The following is a 23,840-nucleotide window of genomic DNA, read 5'->3' as shown; positions in this document are numbered from 1 at the left end:
AACAGTGACCTTGGTAAAGGTAAAGAAAGTTTCCATCACCCCAGAAAGTTCCCTTATATTCCTTCCCAGTCCACTCTCTACCCTGGAGGCAAACACTGTTCTTATTTTCTAAAACTATAGCTTAGGTTTGCCTTTTCTAGAACTTAGATATAAATGGAAATGTATAGTAGGTAGAGTGGGGGATAATTTTAACTTGTAATATACAAAATGGAAGACTGGAAATTCAAATTCTGTTATATCAAACAATATAGACATTAATATTCCTTATAAAGTTTTTCTTCCCTTAAGCCTTAAAAGAGTGGCTCATTCCAACAGAATTTTAGTGCCACCCCTTGGACTTTGTTGTTATGGGAGCAGACCTTTGTGAAAGGGGACAGTCTGAAAGAATACATTGTGTACCTACTCCCATGTACCACACCTGGAACTTCCCCTAATCTTTTTTCTTACCATAGAAAAGTAAAACAGATAAGATTCAACTCTATTAAGAAAATGTAGATATTAATTGTACTGAAAATTTTTATTTTCTTTTGTTTTAAAACCAGTGTTTTTCTTCTGTATTTTGATTGCCTTATTGTTTCTGCCAAAGGGAATTGTGGGCTTTGAGGATCTGAGCCACTTCTCTGGCATTTTTAACACTGTTCTCACCCTCATTTAATTAGGTCCTGGGCCCAAGCCGGAAGCCCCTGCAAAGCCCCCTTCCAGACCTGTGGACACCTATGACAACTTTGTACTACCAGAGTTGCCATCTGTGCCAGACACACTACCAACTGCATCTGCTGGTGCCAACACCTCAGCGTCTGAGGACATTGACTTTGATGATCTTTCCCGGAGATTTGAAGAGTTAAAAAAGAAAACATAGATCTCGTAAATCAGGCAACTTTCAGGCTGTGGGATTTGAGACTGCACTGTTTCTCCTTGTAACAAAGAATCTCCATGAAAATTTGTTTCATCTCTTAACCATCACTGAGCACACTTTTCCTCTGGGCTCTCTTCCTGCTCTACATTCTGCTGCTTTCCAGTTCTCTGTTGCTCTTAAGAGACTAACAGTTAGAGACAATGAGGCCAGAACAGCCTAGGCAGCCTTGCTTGTTCGTCTCCTTTGAGTGTGATCCCAGGTTCTCCCATCACCTGTCCTTCTGTCCCTCCGCAGGGAAAAGGTGAAAGCATTATAAGGAGAGCTGCCAAAGATGGCTGGATATGGAGGACAATACTTCATGAAGTCTCTCAGTCCTGTGCTGAAGTTCTAGACTTAGAAACAAACCCCTCTGTACAGAGGGATTTGTGGTGAGCAAGAATCAAGGCAAAGGTGTGATATGAATGGGAAGAGAGACTGACTCTGGAAGCCTCTGTAACAGTTCTTGGAATCTGGGTCCTCTCATTGGCATACACACTACTCCTTGCTGCAGGGCACTGCTCTACCTGGATCCAGTTGCAAAGTTTATTTGGAAAGTTGAAGGCTTCTCTTAGTTCTGCTGGATTCTCAGGGAGCCCTCCGTGGCCTTTTGCTTTGAGTGCTGTGTTCCCCTTTTACCAGAGGGCAGCACTGCATAAATTCCTGTTTTTCCCCATAGCATGTTCTGTTGGATTGCATTTAGTGGCAAACGAAGGACAGGTCACATGTTGGGCAGAAGTCACCATTCAAGGCTAAGGTGGGCTTCCAGTTGCCTTAATAGAAGTACTCAAGTCTCTTGGGTAGTGAGCTGGAATGCCTACAGGAGAAGAGGGGTTCTTGTTTTCATTTGAAAACTTTGATTAAGAGAACCATTAAAGGCTGATTTCAGATAAGTTTTTTGGTGCCCATAAAAAATGTGGCTGTAGTTGTTCACTACTTTCTTAGATGGATAAGACTATTACTGTTGTAACTTAACGTGCTCCTTTTCCCATAGGTAAGGATATCCTTCCCCAGAGGGATGGTTTTGGGATCAGAAGGTAGGACTCTGGCTTATGTGTAGTGTAATGTATATACCTGTTTCAAGCAACTTCAGTGTTTTTGATTGGTTTGTATCTCATAGCTCAGTAGCTGATAATAAAGTTAAAAATTCTGTGCCTTGCTTTCTCCACTGGTTTGGTCAAACAGTGAGGTGCATATTTGGATTTTAGTGGAGAGTATTTTAAGCAGTGACCCATGCTGGGCACAAGCCAGACCTTACTCTTTAATTCCCTGGGTAATGTGGATGTCTGCAGCATCAAGAAGCCCATTTCAATCTCTGTGTGTGGGTTTTTTTTTTTTTAATGTTTATTTTTGCAAGACAGAGTGAACAGAGGGGGGGCAGAGCGAGGACACAGAATCCTAAGCAGGCTCTGCACTGTCAGCACAGAGCCCAACATGGGGCTCGAATCCACAAACTGTGAGATCACAATCTGAGCTGAAATCAAGAGTCAAATGCTTAACTGACTGAGCCACCCAGGCGCCCCTCTACTTGTGTATTTAAGCCTAGATAGCATTTGTGAATTTGCTTGGTTACTCCTCTGAGACAGGGATCCCCATTTGCCAGACCTCACGCTTTTATCTTTAAAATAAGCTGTTGTCAGGGCGCCTGGGTGGCTCAGTTGGTTAAGTGTCTGACTTCTGCTCTGGTCTTGATCTCATGGTTTGTGAGTTCAAACTTCCATTGGGCTCTGTGCTGACAGCTTGGATCCTGCTTCTGATTCTGTTGCCCTCTCAAAAATAAACATTAAAAAAAAAAACTGCTGTGAGCTCATTTCTGATTCATTTATATTTCCCACAGCCATGCTGAAACATTGATGATGAGTATTTTTTTACTTGCTGTTTGGCAGCAGAGCTGGATTATTCTGTAGCACACTTAACAGTTTAACCCTTTCCTGACAGTGATCCACAAGCAGAAGAACTTGTAGCCAGGGGAGATTTTGATTCCTCAGTGATTTACAAAATTAACAGTGTATTATAAACATCGATAATTTTCTAAACTGTGCCATGCAAAGGTAAATTATAATATGCTAAGTAGTAATAAGCCAGGCTAGGAAGTAACACGATTAAGATAATTTACCTTTTAAAACTTCAGTGTTAATGCCCATTGGCTCATGTGTTCTGGCGCCGCTGGATTCCTAGCAAACTGTCTGCAGCACCATATATATCAATGTACCTTCTCTCACAGTCTGTTCAAAGACAAAAGGAGAAAAGTGAGGAAATTACAACTGATGCTGATGTTGGAGGGAAAAAGTACCAAAAGATTCCAAAAATATAGTATAAGTAGTAATATTGTTTCCTTTTATGATTTACTGTCAGGCATTGGAGTGTTTCTGCTAAACAGTTGAGGACCAGCTATTTATAGGACAGTGGATATGGAACATAATGTAATCTTGATAAACTGGGTTTCCTATAAAAATGGTTGGCAGGGCTGTGGACACTAATAAAGGGAATATGGCGATACTGTGTATTATGTCCATCTATAATCTTAAGAGCAGCAACAATTGAGCTTTTCCAGTGATACAAGAATCATGACGTTTATATTTCAGTTACTGAGCCAGAGAGTTACCTACCTTAAGGGACTTTGTTTCTTAACCAAAGGCCATGAGGATGACAGAAACAAAAAGGTTAATGATCACAAGTACCATCAAGAGGACACTGGTGATGTTCAGAAAACCCTGGACTGGCAACAACCTGGAAAGAGACAATAAAATTTAGAGTTTAGAGACTGTCCTTTTAATTTCTACTTTAAAAATATGTGTTCTATGCTTATGTTTGGGAAATAGTCACATAAAATATTTGCTGGAAACTCAGGGGAGAAATAAAACTATTAAAAAGGAAAATGCTTTTGAGTGGACAGAAGAGCAAGAATGACAAACTGTGGGTATAAAAATAAATGACTTCACTGCTTTCACAGGTAAACAGGTGAGTCACAATTGCACTCTTAATTGAAAATCCATTTGAGTTATAGCAGTTCTGGAAAGCATAAACATGGAGGCTTGAAAGAGTAGCAAAAGCATATTGAAAAAATACATCAGAAATCATAAAAACGGTCTCTGCTATTCTAAGACCTCTAAACACAGAAGCATTCCAATAAAATTTGCCAAGTTAACCATAAAAACTGGCTTTTTAGTTTTGTTTGTTTGTTTTGTTTTTTTTTATTTAGAGAGAGAATCTCAAGCAAGGCTCCACGCTGCCAGCGCGGAGCCCAATGCAGGGCTCAAACTCATGAACCATGAGATGACCTGAGCCAAAATCAAGAGTTGGATGCTTAACTGAACCAGCCATTTGGGTGCCCCTAGGTTGGTTGGTTGGTTTTTTTTTTTTTTTTAAAGTGTTGTCTTTTCAGCATAAAGAAATCTCTCAAATACAGGGTTACTAGAGTGGTTTCCATAACAATATTTAATGTGTTCATTTTAACAAGTGATGCACTTTTTCCCTTGAAATACTGACTTATTCACTGTTGCCACTAGGGTACTGTTAAAAAACAAAACAGCCCAACTTAGAGGATGAATGTTTATAATAAATACCACTGTGATGGAAATCTGTATGACCAAATACTTCCTAGTAACAATACATCATCCACTTAATTATAGCTATTCTATCTAGGTCAACAGGTAACTTGGGACAATCTGAGACTGTGCTGTAAGACTTTTCCCAATAAATGTACTCCATTTTCCCTTCATGTTGTATGATTATGAGTAAAGCAGAAAAAGGGTTCAAAAAGGACGTGTTAGCAAAAGCTTATTGTGATTGTTACTTCCTTAAGAGCTTTAGTATATAGTGTTCCAAGAGTGAAGGCTTCATTCACCAATTTTTTTTTTTAATTTTTTTTTAACGTTTTATTTATTTCTAGGAGAGAGAGAGCGCGAGCAGGGGATAGTCAGAGAGAGAGGGAGTGAGACTGAAACAGGCTCCAGGCTCTGAGCTGGCAGTCAGCACAGGGCCTGACGCGGGGCTCAAACCCACGAACCGCGAGATCATGACCTAAGCGAAAGTTGGACGCTTAACCGACTAAGCCACCCAGGCGCCCCACGATTTGTTTTTTTCTATCCTAATCAAATCTATATACAGTACAGCCCCAAATCCTCATCTAGGTTTCCTTCTTTCCTCTATCCTTTTTTTAAATTTTAATTAGTCTCCACACCCAATGTGGGGCTTGAATTCCTGGCCCTGAGATCAAGAGTCCTATGCTTTACTGACTAAGCCAGCCAGGCGTCTGCCCCTACTTTATTTTTCATACTTTTAAGAGACTTGTGTCTCTCTTAGGGGGAGAATAATAAGCTGTCTGAAATGAACATTTATTAACTATAAACAAATATTGCAGTTCTTTTTGGAATTCTACCTTTCTACTTTTCTTAAAAGTGTACTTTTGTATGCATCCAAAGAGCCATTGAGACAGAAGCAGCAAATAATGTTAATCTGGGTAGGTTATGAGAGCATAAATTGAGGCCCAGTGTCCTAGCAATACGTCTAAGAATATAAGAAGTGAGGAAAGTAGGCCTAGGTGCTTGAGAAGGACACATTTCTGAAAGTAACAGCCACTCAAATTGTATCCATAGATAGCACCATAAAATGGAAAGGCAAAGGATCTAGACTCCCTTTTCCAGTGTGCAGTGGTACAGAAAGGGCTGCTTTTGTAAGCAATTCTCCCCTGACGTATAATAAACCAAACAATCCTGCAGGAAAACCAGGATGGGGGTTTTCACTTCCTTGTGATGAGAGATTCCAATCAGGAGACCAAAAGCAGTTACTGCTGAGCTGAAAAAAGTTTGGTAGTCTGAGATGCTCCATCCAAACAGCAGGTTAAACTGGAAAGGACAAAGACCAGTCATGAGAGGGTAAACAGTAATGAAGCTGATTTCAGTTCTTTCCCACCTGAGGTGCTTGATGAGGCCAACACAGAACCAAAGGGAATAGAAATCAAAGAAATGCCTTAATGGCTGTTCATATCACTGCCTAAAAGAATCACCCCCAAACACACACAGAAAACCCTATTTTCTTTGTAATTACATAGTATTTTCATATCAATTTGTCCTTTGCATCAACCCCTGAGCTGAATTTTAGGAGATGAGACAAATGTCTGCATTTAAGTCTCATTACTAGTTAAGTATGGAACTACAAGTAAAAAGCAGGTTTCTTCAGTTTTCTCCAAAACTCCTTGCTAACTGGAGCTGATGGTTTCCCATATAGTGCTTTTTCAGGGAGGCAATGTGAGTCCAAGGCCACCACAACATTTAGGAAAAGACAGACACTGGGAACGAGGGCTTAAAGCAATAGCATAGCCTGTCAGCAGAATCAGGATGACCAGCAAGAAACCCGCTACCCCGTCCCACGCATTGCTGAGTGTTCTACCGCTAACCTGTAGCCTGGGATTATGATGCAGCAGGCTCCACAGCTGAACAGTTGCCAGTAGAACCAGGAAGCCCATGAAGTGAATGACTGCTGAGTTTACTTTTATTGCCTCATTGAAGCTGATGAACCTGTACCCAGGAAGGCTGATAGTCACTCAGCTAAAGTGTATGCCATCCACTTCTCCAGCTGAAGTACAGCAGCTGTGCAAAGAGCAAACCTTTCCACTGTGGCCTCTCGTACTTGTGGAGTGAGAGCATTGGCAAAAGGCCATGTATTTGGTTGGGAAATCTTTAGAAGCCCTGATGTACAACCCCTAGGAGATTACTCCAAATTCATCTTGCAAATCAAGGCCAGCCTCATCTACTGCTCTGGTTTGAGTTAAATCTCTCCTCAAAAGGAGGGAGTTAGTTAGCCTAAGGAGATGTGCCCTTATGCTCTGTTTTCTGCAGCATAATTAATCTAATAGGTTTAATAGTACTGAAAGTAGAAAGATGATTGATAAACTGATGTAAGGATGTTATGTGAGAAATACATTCACAATCTTGTGTTGCAACTTGGAAAGACCCCCATAGAAAGAGCAAGTTGGTGCTTGATGACAACTGTTCTAGTGTCTTAAGACCTTGGCAGTGCCAGGGGCGCCTGGGTGGCTTAGTCGGTTAAGCGTCCGACTTTCGCTTAGGTCATGATCTCGCGGTTCGTGGGTTCGAGCCCCGCGTCGGGCTCTGTGCTGACTGCCAGCTCGGAGCCTGGAGCCTGTTTCAGAGTCTGTGTCTCCCTCTCTCTCTGACCCTCCCCTGCTCACGCTGTCTCTCTCTCTCCTAGAAATAAATAAAACATTAAAAAAAAATTAAAAAAAAAAAAAAAAGACCTTGGCAGTGCCATATAGCAAGATGGACCTCAGCTGTTAACACCATTTAAACTGCACAGACCCACTGCCTGCATAAAGACCCTCTGTAAGGCTGAGCTGGGACATTGCTTCATTACACAGATCAGCAGTCCAGACTACTGACCACTAAAAAAGTCAAGTACCACATGGCAATACTTGGTCTAGGAAATAGATGCTCTTCCCCATGGGAAAGACCAGAGAAGGTGCCCAAAGGGGCACCAGAATGTCTCTTAAATAATGGATAAACATCCAATCAGAAAACAACCCTCTTTGGATTTAAAAAAATGCACTGTATTGCGGTTTTGTTTAAAGCATGATCGTTTGACATGCCTTAGGCTTTATTCTTTGGTCAGGGTGCAAAATATGACTACTTCCAGGTCCTTGCTGTGTGAAATTTGAATGTATTATCCTTGACAAACACATACCTGAGTATTAGGAAGGCAGAGGAGCTTTTCAATATGGTTAGCAGTTTAAATGGTCTATTGTTAACTGTTTTCTCAACTGTGGACATTAGTTGGTGTTCTGTGTTTAACTCTGGTACACAAACAGGTCTGCTGTAGAGCACTGGGAGAGGAAGGGAGTTTGAAAGAATACTTGTGTGTAATCAGGAAACTTTGGACATTGACTAGGAATAGCCTTTGCTCCTCAATCTCCTTCTTACTTGTTACGGTCATAGTGGTATTGTGCCATGTTTTTCTTGTGCAGAGAAGTAAGCTTCATGTCAAGACCCAGGATGACAAAGCTAATGAGGATTATGCTTGTGTTCAGGATGTATCTTTTCCTAGTGAAGAACCACCACCTCAACGGTTGCAGCTGATGATTCTAAACACAGACACCACAGTCACTACTGCTTGCCTTAAAGATTGGCCAGGTCTCTCCCTAATGAAGTATTTTAACACATAGTTAAATATAGTGGCAAAACACTAAGCTGGGCACTTGTCAAGTCTAACTTGAACACATTGGGTTATGGTCTTGGTCTGTTCTGAAGTCACTCAGAGCCACTGCTTAAAGAAAAGTTAGCCTTGGGGCGCCTAGGTGGCTTAATCGGTTAAGCGTCTGACTTTCGCTTAGGTCATAATCTCGCGGTTTGTGGGTTCGAGCCCCGCGTCGGACTCTGTGCTGACTGCCAGCTCAGAGCCTGGAGCCTGTTTCAGTCTGTGACTCCCTCTGTCTCTGACCCTCCCCTGCTCACGCTGTCTCTCTCTCCTAGAAATAAACATTAAAAAAAAAAAAAAGAAAAAAAAAAGCCTTCTCCACTATAACTTTCATTGGATACATTCATTATTTCATTCTTGTTGCTTAAATTTTAAAAAGTTTCCAAATTAGTTTTCAAGCTGGAAAATAAGACAGATTCTCTCTTTTGGTGCAATTACCTATACTTTTGAATACTTGCTCTGTTCATATTTTCAATTCTTACTATTACCTTATATAGGGATAATGCAACTGTGTAAAAATATTCTTTCTAGAGATTAATCCCTTAACTCTTGAAAACTGGAAGAGCTCCTTGGTGGAAAGCCAGTCAGTCTTTAACTGAACTCAAGCTCTGGAAAGGACCAAAGCCCTAGCCCTAATTCTAGTAATAGCTAATTCCCCTCATAACATCTGGAAACTTTGAAAATTTCTTCCATCTGACACTTTCAATTCACTTGTGCAAAGGCATAGTAACAGAGTAGGAGATAATACAGGACTTGTGCGATGACAGACCAGGCAAAGTCCTTCTTGGACGCCTGAAGGGAACTTACAGTGTCCAGCCTCAGAGAGGTGAAGCATGCTCCTGAGAACAACAAAGAATACCTAGAGTCAAGAGTCTTTAAAGCTTGTGCCCTCTTCCTTTCAAACTCTGTCTTTGAAATCAGTGCAACTGTTCCTGAATTATCTACTTCAAATGTTCCTGAATCTCTACACTTTACTTGGTATTTCCTCTAGAGCTGTCATTAGATATTAGCTGAGATCATGCATGTAGAACTACTGGATAAATGTGCTGGCTACACTAGTCAGTAGAGGGAACGGGTATACTGGTGACGCAACCACGAGGGCAGTGGTGCAGAGATACAGTGACTAGTTGTATTCTTGCAGTATGTTTGGAAGAGAACTGATGACTGGTGTAAAGTGTGGGGAGAATGGAATTTAAAGCTATTTAAAATATATTTTCAGAAATTAGTATGATGAAAGTGCTTTGAGCCATTTCAAATTTACTTACTAAGTGTGAAGCACAAATATCTCACAATACTATTAGTATCCTGTGAATACTCAGATGTTTCTATGATAGACTAAAAAGCTTCAGATTCCACCTAGAAAGACCTTTGTGTATAAAATCATGACAGGTCTTGTGACTATAAACTTTCATAAAGCCCCAAAATATTAAAATTAAGATGTGTCCCTTATAGTAGAAAGTATATTTAAAAATAAAAGGAATTCCCACTTCACAGAGTTAGCTCTTAAGACTGGGACTTTCCCTAGCATCAGCCATCAGACAACAAAAGGAAATCAAAGGCATCAGAATTGGCAAAGAGGAAGTCAAACTTTCACTCTTTGCAGATGACATGATACTCTACATAGAAAACCCGACAGACTCCACCAGAAGCCTACTAGAACTGATCCAAGAATTCAGCCAAGTTGCAGGGTACAGAATCAACGTACAGAAATCAGCTGCATTTTTATACACCAACAATGAAGCAACAGAAAGAGAAATGAAGAAACTGATCCCATTCACAATTGCCCAAAAAACCGTAAAATACCTCGGAATAAACCTAACCAAGGATACAAGAGATCTGTATGATGAAAACTATAGAAAACTTATGAAGGAAATTGAAGAAGACACAAAGAAATGGAAAAACATTCCATGCTCATGGATAGGAAGAATAAATATAGTTAAGATGTCATTACTACCTAAAGCACTCTACACATTCAATGCAATTCCAATCAAAATTGCACCAGCATACTTCTCAAAACTAGAACAAACTATCCAAAAATTTGTATGGAACCACAAAAGACCCCGAATAGCCAAAGTAATACTGAAAAATAAAACCAAAACGGGAGGTATCACCATCCCAGACTTCAGCCTCTACTACAAAGCTGTCATCCTCAAGACAGTATGGTATTGGCACAAAAACAGACACATAGACCAATGGAACAGAATTGAGAACTCAGAAGTGGACCCAAAAGTATACAGCCAACTGATCTTTGACAAAGCAGGAAAGAATATCCAATGGAAAAAAGACAGCCTTTTTAACAGATGGTGTTGGGAGAACTGGACAGCAACATGCAGAAGAATGAAACTAGATCATTTTCTCACACCATGCACAAAAATCAACTCAAAATGGATAAAGGACCTGAACGTGAGACAGGAAACTATCAACACCCTAGAGGAGAAAGCAGGAAACAACCTCCTTGACCTCCACCGCAGCAACTTCTTACTTGACACATCCCCAAAAGCAAGGGAATCAAGAGCAAAAATAAACTGTTGGGACCTCATCAAGATTAAAAGCTTCTGCACAGCCAAGGAAACAACCCAGAAAATTAATAGGCAACCAACGGAATGGGAAAAGATAGTTGCAAATGACATATCAGATAAAGGGTTAATATCCAGAATCTATAAGGAACTCACCAAACTACACGCCCGAAAAACAAACAACCCAGTGAAGAAATGGGCAGAAGACATGAACAGACACTTCTCCAAAGAGGACATCCAGATGGCCAACAGACACATGAAACGATGCTCAGCATCCCTCCTCATCAGGGAAATACAAATCAAAACCACACTGAGATACCACCTCACGCCAGTCAGAGTGGCTAAAATGAGCAAATCAGAGAACTCTAGATGCTGGCGAGGATGTGGAGAAACGGGCACCCTCCTACACTGTTGGTGGGAATGTAAACTGGTACAGCCCCTCTGGAAAACAGTGTGGAGGTTCCTCAGGAAACTAACAATAGAACTCCCTTATGACCCAGCAATAGCACTGCTAGGAATTTACCCAAGGGATACAGAAATGCTGAGGCATAGGAGCACATGTACCCCAATGTTCATAGCAGCACTCTCCACAATAGCTAAAACATGGAAAGAGCCTAAGTGTCCATCAACGGATGAATGGATCAAGAAGATGTGGTTTATCTATACCATGGAATACTACATGGCAATGAGAAACAATGAAATCTGGCCATGTGTAGCAACATGGATGGACCTTGAGGGTGTTATGCTGAGCGAAATAAGTCAGGCAGAGAAGGACAAATAACACGTTTGCACGTATAGGAGGATTGGGAGGAACTTAACTGAGGAACAAGGGGGAGAAGAAGGGCGGAAATGGTGGGGGAAAGAGAGAGAGGCAAACCATAAGAGACTCTTGAATGCTGACAAAAACTGAGGACTGATGGATGTGGGGGGGAGGGGGGGATGGGCATGGAGGAGGACACTTGTGGGGATGAGCACTGAGTGTTATGTGGAATCTAATTTGACAATAAACTATTTGTAAAAAAAAAAAAAAAAAAAGACTGGGACTTTCCCATGTTTACTTTATGCCTTTTTATAATCACTATTTTATGGTAGTTACTACTAATGAAAAATCCTATGAAGACCTACAGGAAGCCTTCATGCTTCATCTAGAAATAAATATAGAAGTATAAAATTCCTGATTAGATGTAACACCTGGTGGTAAATGGAAGGATACTAGGGGGCAAATTCTGGGGAAGAGAAGGACAAAAAAGGAAGTTTGATTAGGACAGACTTTCTGTCAAAGGTAGGGGACCTGAATATACTAGTTTTCCTATAATCCCTAATTAAAAAAAAAAAAAAGCCACTACAATAATAGTGGAGGGATAAAGAACAACCCAAAGAAAAAGAGGAGGGTAGAGAGCAATAAACTGCTGGAAGCTGGACAATGAGAATGACACTGACAGCAGATTCAATCAAGCTGAAACCTAAGTTTAGAAGTGTATAAAACCCAGAAGCAAGCCTAGAAAGGAAAATTACAGGCATCAGGTATTTCTGAAAGTCTTATCATGTGGAACTGAAAACAGAAGAATTGATTGCAGATCTGAACATAAGCAATTAGATCCCAGATTTCCTCCCTCTTCAATCACAATGAGGTACCTGCTACCCATCCTGCCTTCCAACACCCTAAAACTAAAGGTTTATTTCCTACTGATGTTGAACTAGAGAGAATCTGAAGTCAGGGGTGCCAGGTATGGTCTACTAGGAAAGAAGAGAAGGTTTTTATACTCATGGTGAGATGCTTCCCAGGCCCCTTTCTCCACAGGTTCTGAGAGGTCCAACAAACCTATATCCTCAAGGCTGGAGTTTGGAGCATCTCTCTATGTGAAAACTGTCCCACAGACCTAGATAACAGTTGACAGGCTCTTTCCATGCGCAAAGAGCTTCTAAATAGCATTTAATTGCTTTTCACTGCCTCCCTCATCAATATGAAAAACTGGTCACATATTTGAACCTCTAACACTGAAAACTGGAGATCAAAACAAAACAACAACAAAAAAATAAAAGCTTGGCAGCTCTTTCTGCGTAAGGCTCCTGTCTCTGTGCTTTAATAACATCACTAAAGAAATAAATAAAGCATGGAGGCATCAGAGAAAGTGAAGGAGTAGGGGAGGGGAAAAAAAAAAACAACCCTGTAACATCCTCGGAGTTGAGTGGATACTGCATCCGTAAAAGAATAGGATACTATGAAAAAAAATACAACAGCAAACACAGTTCTTGAAAATTAAAATATTATAAAGACGAATACTTCAACTTCCAAACCATTTCCAAACCTTTTACTGAACTGATCTCCCAGAAACTAGAAGAAAAAGGTGGAAAAGCAAAAACAAAATCAAACGATGAGCCTGGTCATTCCAATGTCAAAATGCCAGGAATACCAGAAAAACAGAACAGAGAAAAATAGAGAAAAAGTTAATAGAAATCTGTAAGAAAATTTCTCAGAGCTTAAGGACACATTTCCAGATTAAAAGACACCATGAAGAAAGAGAAAATTCTAAAAACTTTTGAGAGGTGGGGGCATCAGACATCATTATACATTTTAACAACAACCTGAGAAGCTAGAAAGCAATGGAGCTTATTTTTCAAAATTCTGTTTCCAGAATTATTAGCAATAAAATGTGGCAGAATAACATTTTGGGATGTGGAAGGCTTCAAAAAATTAACTTCCTTTGCACCCTTGCAGTAATTTCCTAGAGGATGTGCTCCAGCAAAATGATAAAGTACACCTGGAGAGGAAAAATGGAGTCCAGGAAAAAGGCGATCCAGCAAAGGAATCCTTAGAGGTCAAGAGAATCCTTAGGGAGATTCCAGAATGAGTGCTGTACAGCAGGCCTAGAAAATAACCAATCCGGGGGTACCTGGGTGGCTCAGTCAGTTAAGCGTCCGACTTCGGCTCAGGTCATGATCACACGGTTCGTGGGTTCAAGCCCTGTGCTGAAAGCTAGCTCAGAGTCTGGAGTCTGCTTCAGATTCTGTATCTCCCTCTCTCTCTGACCCTCCCCTGCTTACAGAGTCTCTCTCTCTCTCTCTCTCTCTCTCTCTCAGAAATAAATAAAAAACATTAACATTTTTTTTAATTTTAAGAAAAATTAAAAAAAAAAAAACCAATCTGTATTGTACCAAAAGGATAGAGGGCCCTAGAGAGGTCCTTTTAACTTTTGAAAGATAAAATGACAGGTTATTACTTGACACTTTTTGAACAGAATGAGATTTTTACTTTTGGAGGAATTTCGAGATGACTCAATGATAGATCCATGAAAAACCAGATGAAAAAAAAAAGGTGGTAATTATAAACTCTAAGGAAAAAGTAGAAGAAATTTAATTGTAATACATGGCTCATCTTTGAAAAATCATTTATATAATCACAATTTATGGTTTAATATTTATTTTCATTATTACTATACTGGGATAAGGAAAGAGAAAACGTGTGTGTGTGTGTGTGTGTGTGTGTGTGTGTGTGAGATATGCACTGGATATAAGAAAGTTAAATGTTCATTATTACAGGAAGAAAGAAATAGGTAATACCTAAAACTAAAAATTCATGAAAAAGGTTATCATATTAATTTTTAAATTTCAAAGAACTGGTTTAAAAAGCTGGAAGGAGCTTTCTCTTGGGGAGGGGAAGTCAGGTGGGGAGGAAGAAAGGACTGCTAGTTTTGCCTTGAACTATTTGACTTTTAATAACTTTGTTTAAAATAATGTCTTTTAATGGTATAAAGAAACAGCCTTCTGTGATGTGCAGGTCAGAGAGAGAGGGGAGTAGAGACTTTCATACCCATGTTGTTGGACTCCAAAATCAGGGTCAGTGCACACAACTGGTCCACAGTGGCACTGAAGACCACAAATTCCACAAAGAGGCTTGTAGTGCAATGGTCAAGCCAGTGGCTCTGTTCAAGATGCTGCAGAACTCTGGGAAGATGGAGAAGCACACGGCCAGCTACTTTCTCCATTCAACCCTGCCAAGGAGAAAAATGCCCTGGCATCTCCAATATCACCTTCCTTCCTACCAGTAGTATGCAAAAAGCTACATTTCCGAATCTACTTTACCTATAAAATACTGTTACTAATGTTCAAACTTTCACTAGTGTTAGTTGCCGCTAATATAAACTTGGAAAGCTATAAAGATGAAGGTTTTCATAACAGCATTCACACCAAGGTTAAATGTTCAAGAAAACATATTTGGCATTTAACATCTAAGGTAGAATTAATTTTATGCCAACTACTTATTACTCTACTACTACTTCTAAATGTTAAATGCTACTCTTTACTAACAGCTATTCAGGTTTGTGAGGGATGGAAATGTCGTCATTTGGTTGGCATTGCTGTTTTGTTTAATTTCAGACACAGAGAGAAAGAGCGTGAGCAGGGGAGAGAGAATCTTAAGCAGGGAGTGTGGAGCCTGACACAGGGCTTGATCCCATGACACTGGATTCATGACCTGAGCTGAAATCAAGAATTGGATGCTCGACTGACTGAACTGCCCAGGCAGCCCAGCATCATTCTTTCTTGAGTAAATTCTTACTGTAAATTTAAATGAAGAGACAATTTAAGGTTTTATATATGATAGCAAAGATTCTTATCACATGCACGTATTAAACCACTCTACAGATTTCTGTCAATTTAACTTTGAATCCTGGATTGATTATGGTTCATAAAGGGCAACGTTGTCTCTTAAAATTGAAGATTATAGTTTGCCTAAACTAGAGACACCTGGATTGAAATTGGTAGGTGTTTTTTCAGAGGGGGGGGGGAAGTTTTGGCAAACTGCCAAAACAAAACATACCTACAGTTTGAGGTTGAACAAGGAATTTTTAAACTAAAAGATGTATTTCCTTAATGTCTAAAAAGTATCTACAAGTGTTAGAGACAGCAGAGTAGCATTTGGTGGCTGTAGAAATTACTCAAATAGGTCCTTAATTCCTAATTGCCCTAAGAACGGACAAAAGCACACATCCTGGTTCTCTCTCCAGGGCTCGGGCTTGCTCACCTGACTGTAGTACTGGAGCTTCTTACAAGTCCCACAACATACCCTCCTCGTGAGTAACTGGCAAATTCCCCTTGGATAGGGTAGCCACCCAGTATCTCTTGATCCTAGTAATGCCAAATGTGACTTTGTGATGTTCGTATCCGGGGAGCCCCAGTTTACTCCGTTATTCTCTGTATCCTCCTGATCTTGCTGAGATGGCTTCACTTGTTCATGGGGAGACACTCCAGCTGGAAGAACTATGGCACCAGGAACATGAATCTGACAAAGCAAAACATTGCCCAAAAGAAAGGAGTTTACATCAGTAATAAATCCTAATGAGAGTACTAGAAACCACTTTTTAAAATACTTCATTAAGTTAGTAACAGAAAATGCACATTTTCACTACTATTTTAAACAACAGGGGGAGCCTGGGTGGCTCAGTCGGTTAAGTTTCCGACTTCGGCTCAGGTCATGCTCTCACGGTTCGTGGGTTCAAGCCCCGCATCGGGCTCTGTGCCGACAGCTAGCTCAGAGCCTGGAGCCTGTTTCAGATTCTGTGTCTCCCTCTCTCTCTGACCCTCCCCTGCTCACGCTGTCTCTCTCTCTCTCTCTCTCTCTCAAAAATAGATAAAACATTTTAAAACATGGAAACCTTAAAAAGACAACAACAACAGAATTTGGAATATCTAGCTAATGCAACCAGACAAGACGACGAAATACAAGCTCTAAAAATAAGGAAGTGAAATGATCACAATTTGCAAGTGATACATAGATGATCTAGATAAACCAATGGGAATCATCTAAAAGCCATCAGTAAGATGGAGAAACAGGAGGCCCTCTGCTTGTGTCTCCTCTTAGCAACAATAATTCGGCAGCCATTCACAGAAAAAAGTGTGTTTGTGGGAGCCTTGGGATCCAAAGGTAAAGAACTGTGAAACCCCAGTGGAGTACAAGATGGACAAAAGGCCATTCTGAGAAGGCAGGTCCACGCCCAGGTGGCTGACTCACAAATTGTGGTCCCGACGACACACCCAGAAATAGCTCTGTCCTCCATGCACTTGGCTACAGCACCTTTCCATCTTGGTCCTGCCACCCGCACCATACACCAAGAGACTCAGGAGTCATTCCTGCCTTTGTCTTGGATAATAGGTCTGCAGACCTCAGCCCTGACTGTGGACCATGACACAGCCTGTGACCCAGTGCTAGTCCCTCTCAGCCACAGTTCAAAAGTTCCTGGAGACAAGCTCACCAAATTCATTGAAATGGCCCTCAACTGGACTCCAGCCCATTTTGGCTGCAGTACATGAGCAGTTGTGCCAGTCCAGAGACTTGCTGGGGGACACATCTGTTAGCCTACCAACCTTGTCTGAGTCTGGATCCTGAAACTCCCTTCTAACTTGGCTCCAGGCCATCCCAGCCATGGTCAAGGGGCAGCCCTTCCCATGGAGGGATTGGGTAGGGGACACACTCATCCATCCCTCCAGAACCAAGTCTGTAGACATCGGTCCTGGCTGTGGATCCTGAAGAGCCCTGAGAGGTAGTTCCAGTCCTTCTCAATCACAGTCCAGGGTCCATCCCACTTGCCTAGGGACCCAGCAGGAGCCCTCCCAGGAATCTGGTGGAAGCGACATTCATTTTTGCACCTGGTAATAGGCTTGCTATATGCCAACTCCAAAGCAGACCCTTGTCCCAGTGCTAGCCCTACTGAAGTTGTGGAGTCAGTCCTGTCCACCCAGAAACCAGACAGAACCCACACCCACCTAATCCCTTGGTAACAGGCCCACAAATTGTGAACCCCATTGCAAATATAACAATAGCCAAAAGACATGGCTCCATCCCAGCTCAACTTAGATTCTGGAGGTAATTTCATCAGCCTGGGGAAATGACAGATGAACGTCTTTGCTTGCCAAAACCAGTCTGTAAAGACTGGAAACTGTGTTTGCTCCTTCAAATGCATAAATACCAATGCAAAACTATATGGATCACAAAGAATAACCCCAAAGAAATGGAGATCTATGAACTGCCTCGCAAAGAATTCAAAATAATCATCTTAAAGAAACTCAGTGGAATACATGAGAAAACAAATAAATGAAATTAGGAAAACAGTGCATGAACAAAATGGTAATTTTAAGTTAGTTTATTTTGAGAGAGAAAGAGAGAGCACATGTGCAAGCAGGGAGGGGAGATGCAGAGAGGGAGGGAGAAAGAGAATCCCAAGCAAGCTCTGTGCTCTCAGCACAGAGCCTGACACAGGGCTTGAAGTAATGAACCATGAAATCATGACCTGAGCAGAAATCAAGAGTTGGATGCTTAACCAACTGAGCCTCTGAGGTACCCCAAAAATGGTAATTTTAATAAAGAAACAGAAACCACAAAAAAGAGGGGTGCCTGGTGGCTCAGTCGGTTAGGTGTGTGACTTCAGCTCAGGCCATGATCTCACAGTTCATAGGTTCAAGCCTCACACTGAGCTCTGTGCTGACAGCTCAGAGCCTGGAGCCCACTTCGAATTCTGTGACTCCCTCTCTTTCTGTCCCTCCCCCGCTCATTCTCTATCTCTCTCTGTCTCTCAATGATAAATAAATGTTAAAAAATTTTTTTAAAAAGAACAAATTCTGGAACTGAATAATACAGTACTAGAAATGAAAAATTCAATACAAAGCTTCAACAGCAGACTTGATCATGCAGAAGAAAGAATCAGTAAATTTGAAGACAGGTCATTTGAAATTAGCCAGTTCAAGGAACAAAAAAATGATTAACAAAGAGTGAAGAAAGCCTATGTGAATTCTGGACATTGTCAAAAGAACAAATACACATATTATGGGAAGCCCAGAAAAAGGCAGAAAAATAGATGAAAACTATCCAAATTTGGGTAAAGATCTATAAACATGTAAGTACCAGAAGCTCAAAGGACCCCAAGTCAGATCAACCCAAAGAAGATTATCCTGAGACACATTATAATCAAACTGTTAAAAGTAAAAGCTTGAGAATTCTGAAAATAGCAAGAGAAAAAATAACTTCACGCACAAAGAACCGTTCCCTCTCCTGCACCCCCCCCCCCCAAGGCTATCAGATTTCTCAGCAGAAACGTTGCAGGCCAGAGAGAGCAGAGTGATATAGTCAAAGTACTGAAAGAAAAAAAAACCCTGCCAACCAAAACCACTAAATCTAACAAAACTGTCCTTTGGAAGTGAGGGAGTGATAAAACCATTCCCAGACTTGCAAGATTAGGGTAGCTCATTACCACCAGATCAGTCTTACAGGAAATGCTAGAGGGAATTCTTCAAGTTGAAAGGAAAGGATGCTATATAACAAAAGGAAAGTATACAACTCACTGGTAAAAGTAAATACATAGTCCAATTCAGAATATGGCAATAATATAATGGTGTGTAAATCACTTTTACCCCTAGTATAAAAGTTAGAAGACAATAGTATTAAAAATAACTACCACTGCAATAATTTGTTAATGGATGACAATATAAAAGGAAGTAAAGTGTGACATCAATTGTATAAAGTGCAGGGAAAGGAGAAGAAAAAGTGTAGAGGTGTTTGTGTGTGTGTGCGTTTTAACGTGCAGGCAGCACAATCTTGTTTATTTTTATTTTTTAAAGTAATCTCTACACCCAATATGGGGCTTGAACTCATAACCCTGAGATCAAGAGTAGCATGCACTACTGACTGAGCCTGCCAGGCACCCCCAAAGGATACAGTATTTGTATGTGTTGAACATAAGTTGTTATCAGCTTAAAACAGACTGTTATAATTATAGGATGTTTTATGTAAACCTTATGATAACTGTATAGCAAAATCTATAGTAGATAACAAAAAAGATGAAGGGAAGGGAATTAAAGCACACCACTACAAAAAATAAGTAACAAAGGAAGACAGAAACAGAGGAAAAAAGGAACAAAGGAACTGCAAAATAATTGGAAAACAATAAAATGGCCACAATAATTTCTTATCAATAATTACTTTAAACGTTGAGATTAAATTCTTCAATCAAAAGACAGAATGACTGAATGCTAAGAATACAAGATCCAAGGGGCGCCTGGGTGGCTTAGTCGGTTAAGTGTCTGACTTTCGCTTAGGTCATGATCTCACAGTTCGTGGGTTCGAGCCCCGCGTCGGGCTCTGTGCTGACTGCCAGCTCAGAGCCTGGAGCCTGTTTCGGATTCTGTGTCTCCCTCTCTCTCTGACCCTCCCCTGCTCACGCTGTCTCTCTCTCTCTCTCTTTCCTAGAAATAAATAAAAAACATTTAAAAAAAAAAGAATACAAGATCCAATAATATACTGCCTATAAGAGACCCACTTTAGTTTTAGGTACACACACAGGTTGAAAATGAAGTCATGAAAAAAAGATATTCAATGCAAATGGTAACCAAAAGAGAACAGAAGTAGCTCTAACTTATAACAGGTAAAACAGAATTTCAGTTAAACTCAGGCACAACAGACAAGGGAGGTCACTTGTGATAAAATGATAAAGGGCTCATTTCAAACAGTGAACAAAACAATTATAAATAGGTACGCACCCAAGGAATAAATAGACAGCAATACAATAATAGTAGAGGACTTCAACAACCCACTTTCAACAATGGGTAGATCATCTAGACAGAAAATCATTAAGGCAACAGCAGACTGGTTACCACTATGGACCAAATGGACCAACAGATATATACAGAACACTCCATTCAACCAGAATACTTGTTCTTCTCAAGGGCGCATGGAATATTCTCCAGTATACACCCTATACTGGGCCACAAAGCAAGCCTTAACAAATTTAAAGATTGAAAACAAAAATATCAAGTATCTTTTCTGACCACAACGGTACAAAACTAGAAATCAATAACAGGAGGCAAACTGGAAAATTCACAAATATACAGAAATTAAACAATACAGTTCAGAACAAATGAGTTAAATTAGTAATCGAAGGAAAATTAAAAAGTACGTTGAGAAAGACAAAAATGGAAGCATAAATGTTATGCCAAACTTACAGGATGCAGCAAAAGCAGTTCTAAAGTGGAAAGTTTATAGTAATAAATATCTACTTTATGAAAAAAGAAAGATCTCAAACAAGCTAACTTTAGTCATCAAAGAACTAGTAAAAGAACAAAAAGAAAAAAAGAGGATTCAAATAAATAAAATGATTAATGAAAGAGAAGACATTAACACTGATATCACAGAAAAACAAAGGATTATAAGAGACACCATGAACAACTATATGCCAACAAACTGGACAACTTGGAAGAAATGGATAAATTCCTAGAAACACATAACTTACCAACACTCAATGATGATGAAACAAAATCTGAACAGACTAATAACAAGGAGATTGAAGCATAAATAAAAAACCGCCCAACACAGACAAGCCTAGGACCAGATAGCGTGATGGGTGAATTCTACCAAACATTTATTTAAAAAAAATTGTTTTTTAACATTTATTTATTTTTGAGACAGAGAGAGACAGAGCACAAGCTGGGGAGGGGCAGAGAGAGAGGGAGACACAGAACCTGAAACAGGCTCCAGGCACTGAGCTGTCAGCACAGAGCCTGATGCGGGGCTCGAACCCACAGACCATGAGATCATGATCTGAGCCACAGTCAGATGCTTACCTGACTGAGCCACCCAGGCGCCCCGAATTCTACCAAACACTTAAAGAATTAACATCAATCTTTTTCAAATTCTTCCAAAAAATTAAAGAAGGAGGGAACAGTTCAAATTCATTTTAGGAGGCCAACACTGCCCTCATACCAAAGCCTACAGGAAAAGAAAATCACAGGCCAATATCCTTGATGAACACAATGCAAAACAAAAAACAAAAAAAACCCCAAGATGCTAGCACATGAAGTTCAAAAATATATATTTTTTTCCAAAAATATGTTTAAAAAAAAACACTGCAGGGCACCTGGGTGGCTCAGTCAGTTAAGTGTCTGATTCTTAATCTCCACTAAGGTCTTGATCTCAGGGTTTTGAGTTCAAGCCCCACATTGGGTGCCATGCTGGGTGTAAAGTCTATTTACAAAAAAAAAAAAATCATACACTCCAACCAAACTGGATTTATCCCTGGGATGCAAGGACGATTCAGCATAAACAATTCAATTAATATGGTATACCATATTAGCAGAATGAAGGATTAAAATCATGTGATGAACTCAATAGATGCAGAAAGACCATCTGACAAAATTCAACATCCTTTTGTGATAAAAATGGTCAACAAATTAAGCATAGAAGGAATGTACGTCGACATAATAAAGACCATATATGTTAAACCCAAAGCTAACATGATAATTGTGAAAAGCTTAAAAGCTTTTCTTTTAAGATCAAGAGTAAGACAGGGGTACCTACTCTTGCCACTTCTATTCAACAAACTACTGGAAGTTCTAGCCAAAGAAATTAAGTAAGAAAAAAGAAATAAAAGGAATCCAAATAGGAGAGGAGGAACTAAATTGTCTGTTTAAAAATAATATGATCTTGGGGCGCCTGGGTGGCTCAGTCGGTTAAGCGTCTGACCCGCTCAGGTCATGATCTCGCGGTTCGTGGGTTCGAGCCCCGCGTTGGGCTCTGTGCTGACAGCTCAGAGCCTGGAACCTGCTTCTGATTCTGTGTCTCCCTCTCTCTCTGACCCTCCCCTGCTCATGCTCTGTTTCTCTCTGTCTCAATAATAAATAAACATTTAAAAACATTTAAAAAAAAATAAAAAAAATAAAAATAATATGATCTTATACATAGAAAATCCTATAGATCCCACCAAAACCAAAACAAATACACACCTGTAAAACCTATAAATGAGTTTGGTAAAGTTACAGGACGTAAAATCAATACACAAAAATTTGCTGCATTTTGTGACACAATGAACTACCTGAAAAAGAAATCAAGAAAACAATCTCTTGATGCTACAAGAGCATCAGACATAATAAAGTATTTTGGAATAGATTTAACTGAGAAAGTGAAAGATGCAAAGTATAAGACAGTGATGAAAGAAATGAAAAAGACACAAATAAAATGGAAAGATATCCCATGTTTATGGATTGGAAATGTCCTTACCACCCAAAGTGATCTACAAATTCAATGCAATCCCCATCAAAATTTCAATGGCATTTTTCACAAAAACAGAAAAAATCATCCTAAAATTTACATGGAATCACCAAATATGCCAAATAGCCGAAGGAATCTTGACAAAGAAAACAAAGGCTGGATGCATCGCATTTCCTAATGTCAAACTATAGTGAAAAGTTATAGCAATCAAAATCATATGGTATTGGCGCAAAAACAGACTAATAGAACTGAACAGAAAGCCCAGAATCAACTCATGCATATACAGCCAACAAATCTATGGCAAGTGTGCCAAGTAATCACAATAGGGAAAAGATAGTCTCTTCAACAAACGGTGCTGGAAAAACTGGATATCTATATTCAAAAGAATGAAACTGGACCCTTTCCTTTTTTTTTTTTTTTTTGAGTTGTGGTAAAGTTTTTATTTATTTATTTTTTTACAAATAGTTTATTGTCAAATTAGTTTCCACATAACACTCAGTGCTCATCCCCACAAGTGTCCTCCTGCATGCCCATCCCCCCTCTCCCCCACATCCATCATGGACCCTTTGCTTAGGCCACATACAACAATCCATTCCAAAAAGATTACCAACTTAACTATAAGTCTTGAAACCGTAAACTCCTATAAGAAAACAGGGGCAAAGCTCCTTGACAGAGATCGTGGCAATTCTTTGCATAGGACATCAAAAGCAAAAACAAAAGAAAACAAAACAAAAAACCAAAACCAAACAAAACCAAGCAGGACAACAAACTAAAAAGTTCCTGCACAGTGAAGGAAACCACCAAAAGGCATACTGTGAAATGGGAAGAAATATTTGCAAATTATGTATCTTGTAAGGGGTCAGTAACCAAAATACACGAGGAACTCACACAACTGAATACCAAACAAACAAACTTAAATAACTGATTAAAAACTGGGCAGGGGCGAAAAACAAACAACCCAGTGAAGAAATGGGCAGAAGACATGAACAGACACTTCTCCAAAGAGGACATCCTGATGGCCAACAGACACATGAAACGATGCTCAGCATCCCTCCTCATCAGGGAAATACAAATCAAAACCACACTGAGATACCACCTCACGCCAGTCAGAGTGGCTAAAATGAGCAAATCAGAGAACTCTAGATGCTGGCGAGGATGTGGAGAAACGGGCACCCTCCTGCACTGTTGG

General features: G+C 40.0%; 2 protein-coding genes across 4 annotated transcripts in view; one reads left to right on the top strand and one right to left on the bottom strand.

Annotated features, from left to right (window-relative positions):
• IST1 (IST1 factor associated with ESCRT-III) overlaps positions 1–2,048 on the top strand; it is a 33,016-nt gene extending 30,968 nt beyond the window's left edge. For all 3 annotated transcript variants that reach the window (XM_039221843.1, XM_039221835.1, XM_039221852.1), the window contains one exon: positions 660–2,048. In XM_039221843.1, the coding sequence (XP_039077774.1) occupies positions 660–859 (200 nt within the window). In that variant the 3' untranslated portion in view covers positions 860–2,048. The remainder of the gene's footprint in view (positions 1–659) is intronic.
• Positions 2,049–3,040: 992 nt separating this feature from the next.
• The window catches only part of PKD1L3 (polycystin 1 like 3, transient receptor potential channel interacting), a 61,146-nt gene continuing 40,346 nt past the window's right edge, over positions 3,041–23,840 (bottom strand). Inside the window, 8 exon segments of the mRNA XM_039222610.1 lie at positions 3,041–3,117; positions 5,604–5,739; positions 6,204–6,411; positions 7,831–7,991; positions 8,816–8,943; positions 14,432–14,565; positions 15,644–15,766; positions 15,768–15,954. Of these exon segments, the coding sequence (XP_039078541.1) occupies positions 3,041–3,117; positions 5,604–5,739; positions 6,204–6,411; positions 7,831–7,991; positions 8,816–8,943; positions 14,432–14,565; positions 15,644–15,766; positions 15,768–15,954 (1,154 nt within the window).

Source organism: Hyaena hyaena, unplaced genomic scaffold (genome assembly GCF_003009895.1).
Source record: "Hyaena hyaena isolate Hyena2069 unplaced genomic scaffold, ASM300989v1 scaffold_18, whole genome shotgun sequence".
Taxonomy (NCBI): domain Eukaryota; kingdom Metazoa; phylum Chordata; class Mammalia; order Carnivora; family Hyaenidae; genus Hyaena; species Hyaena hyaena.
The sequence above is the reverse complement of the archived record's forward strand: the minus strand, read 5'-3'. Positions and strand labels throughout refer to the sequence as shown.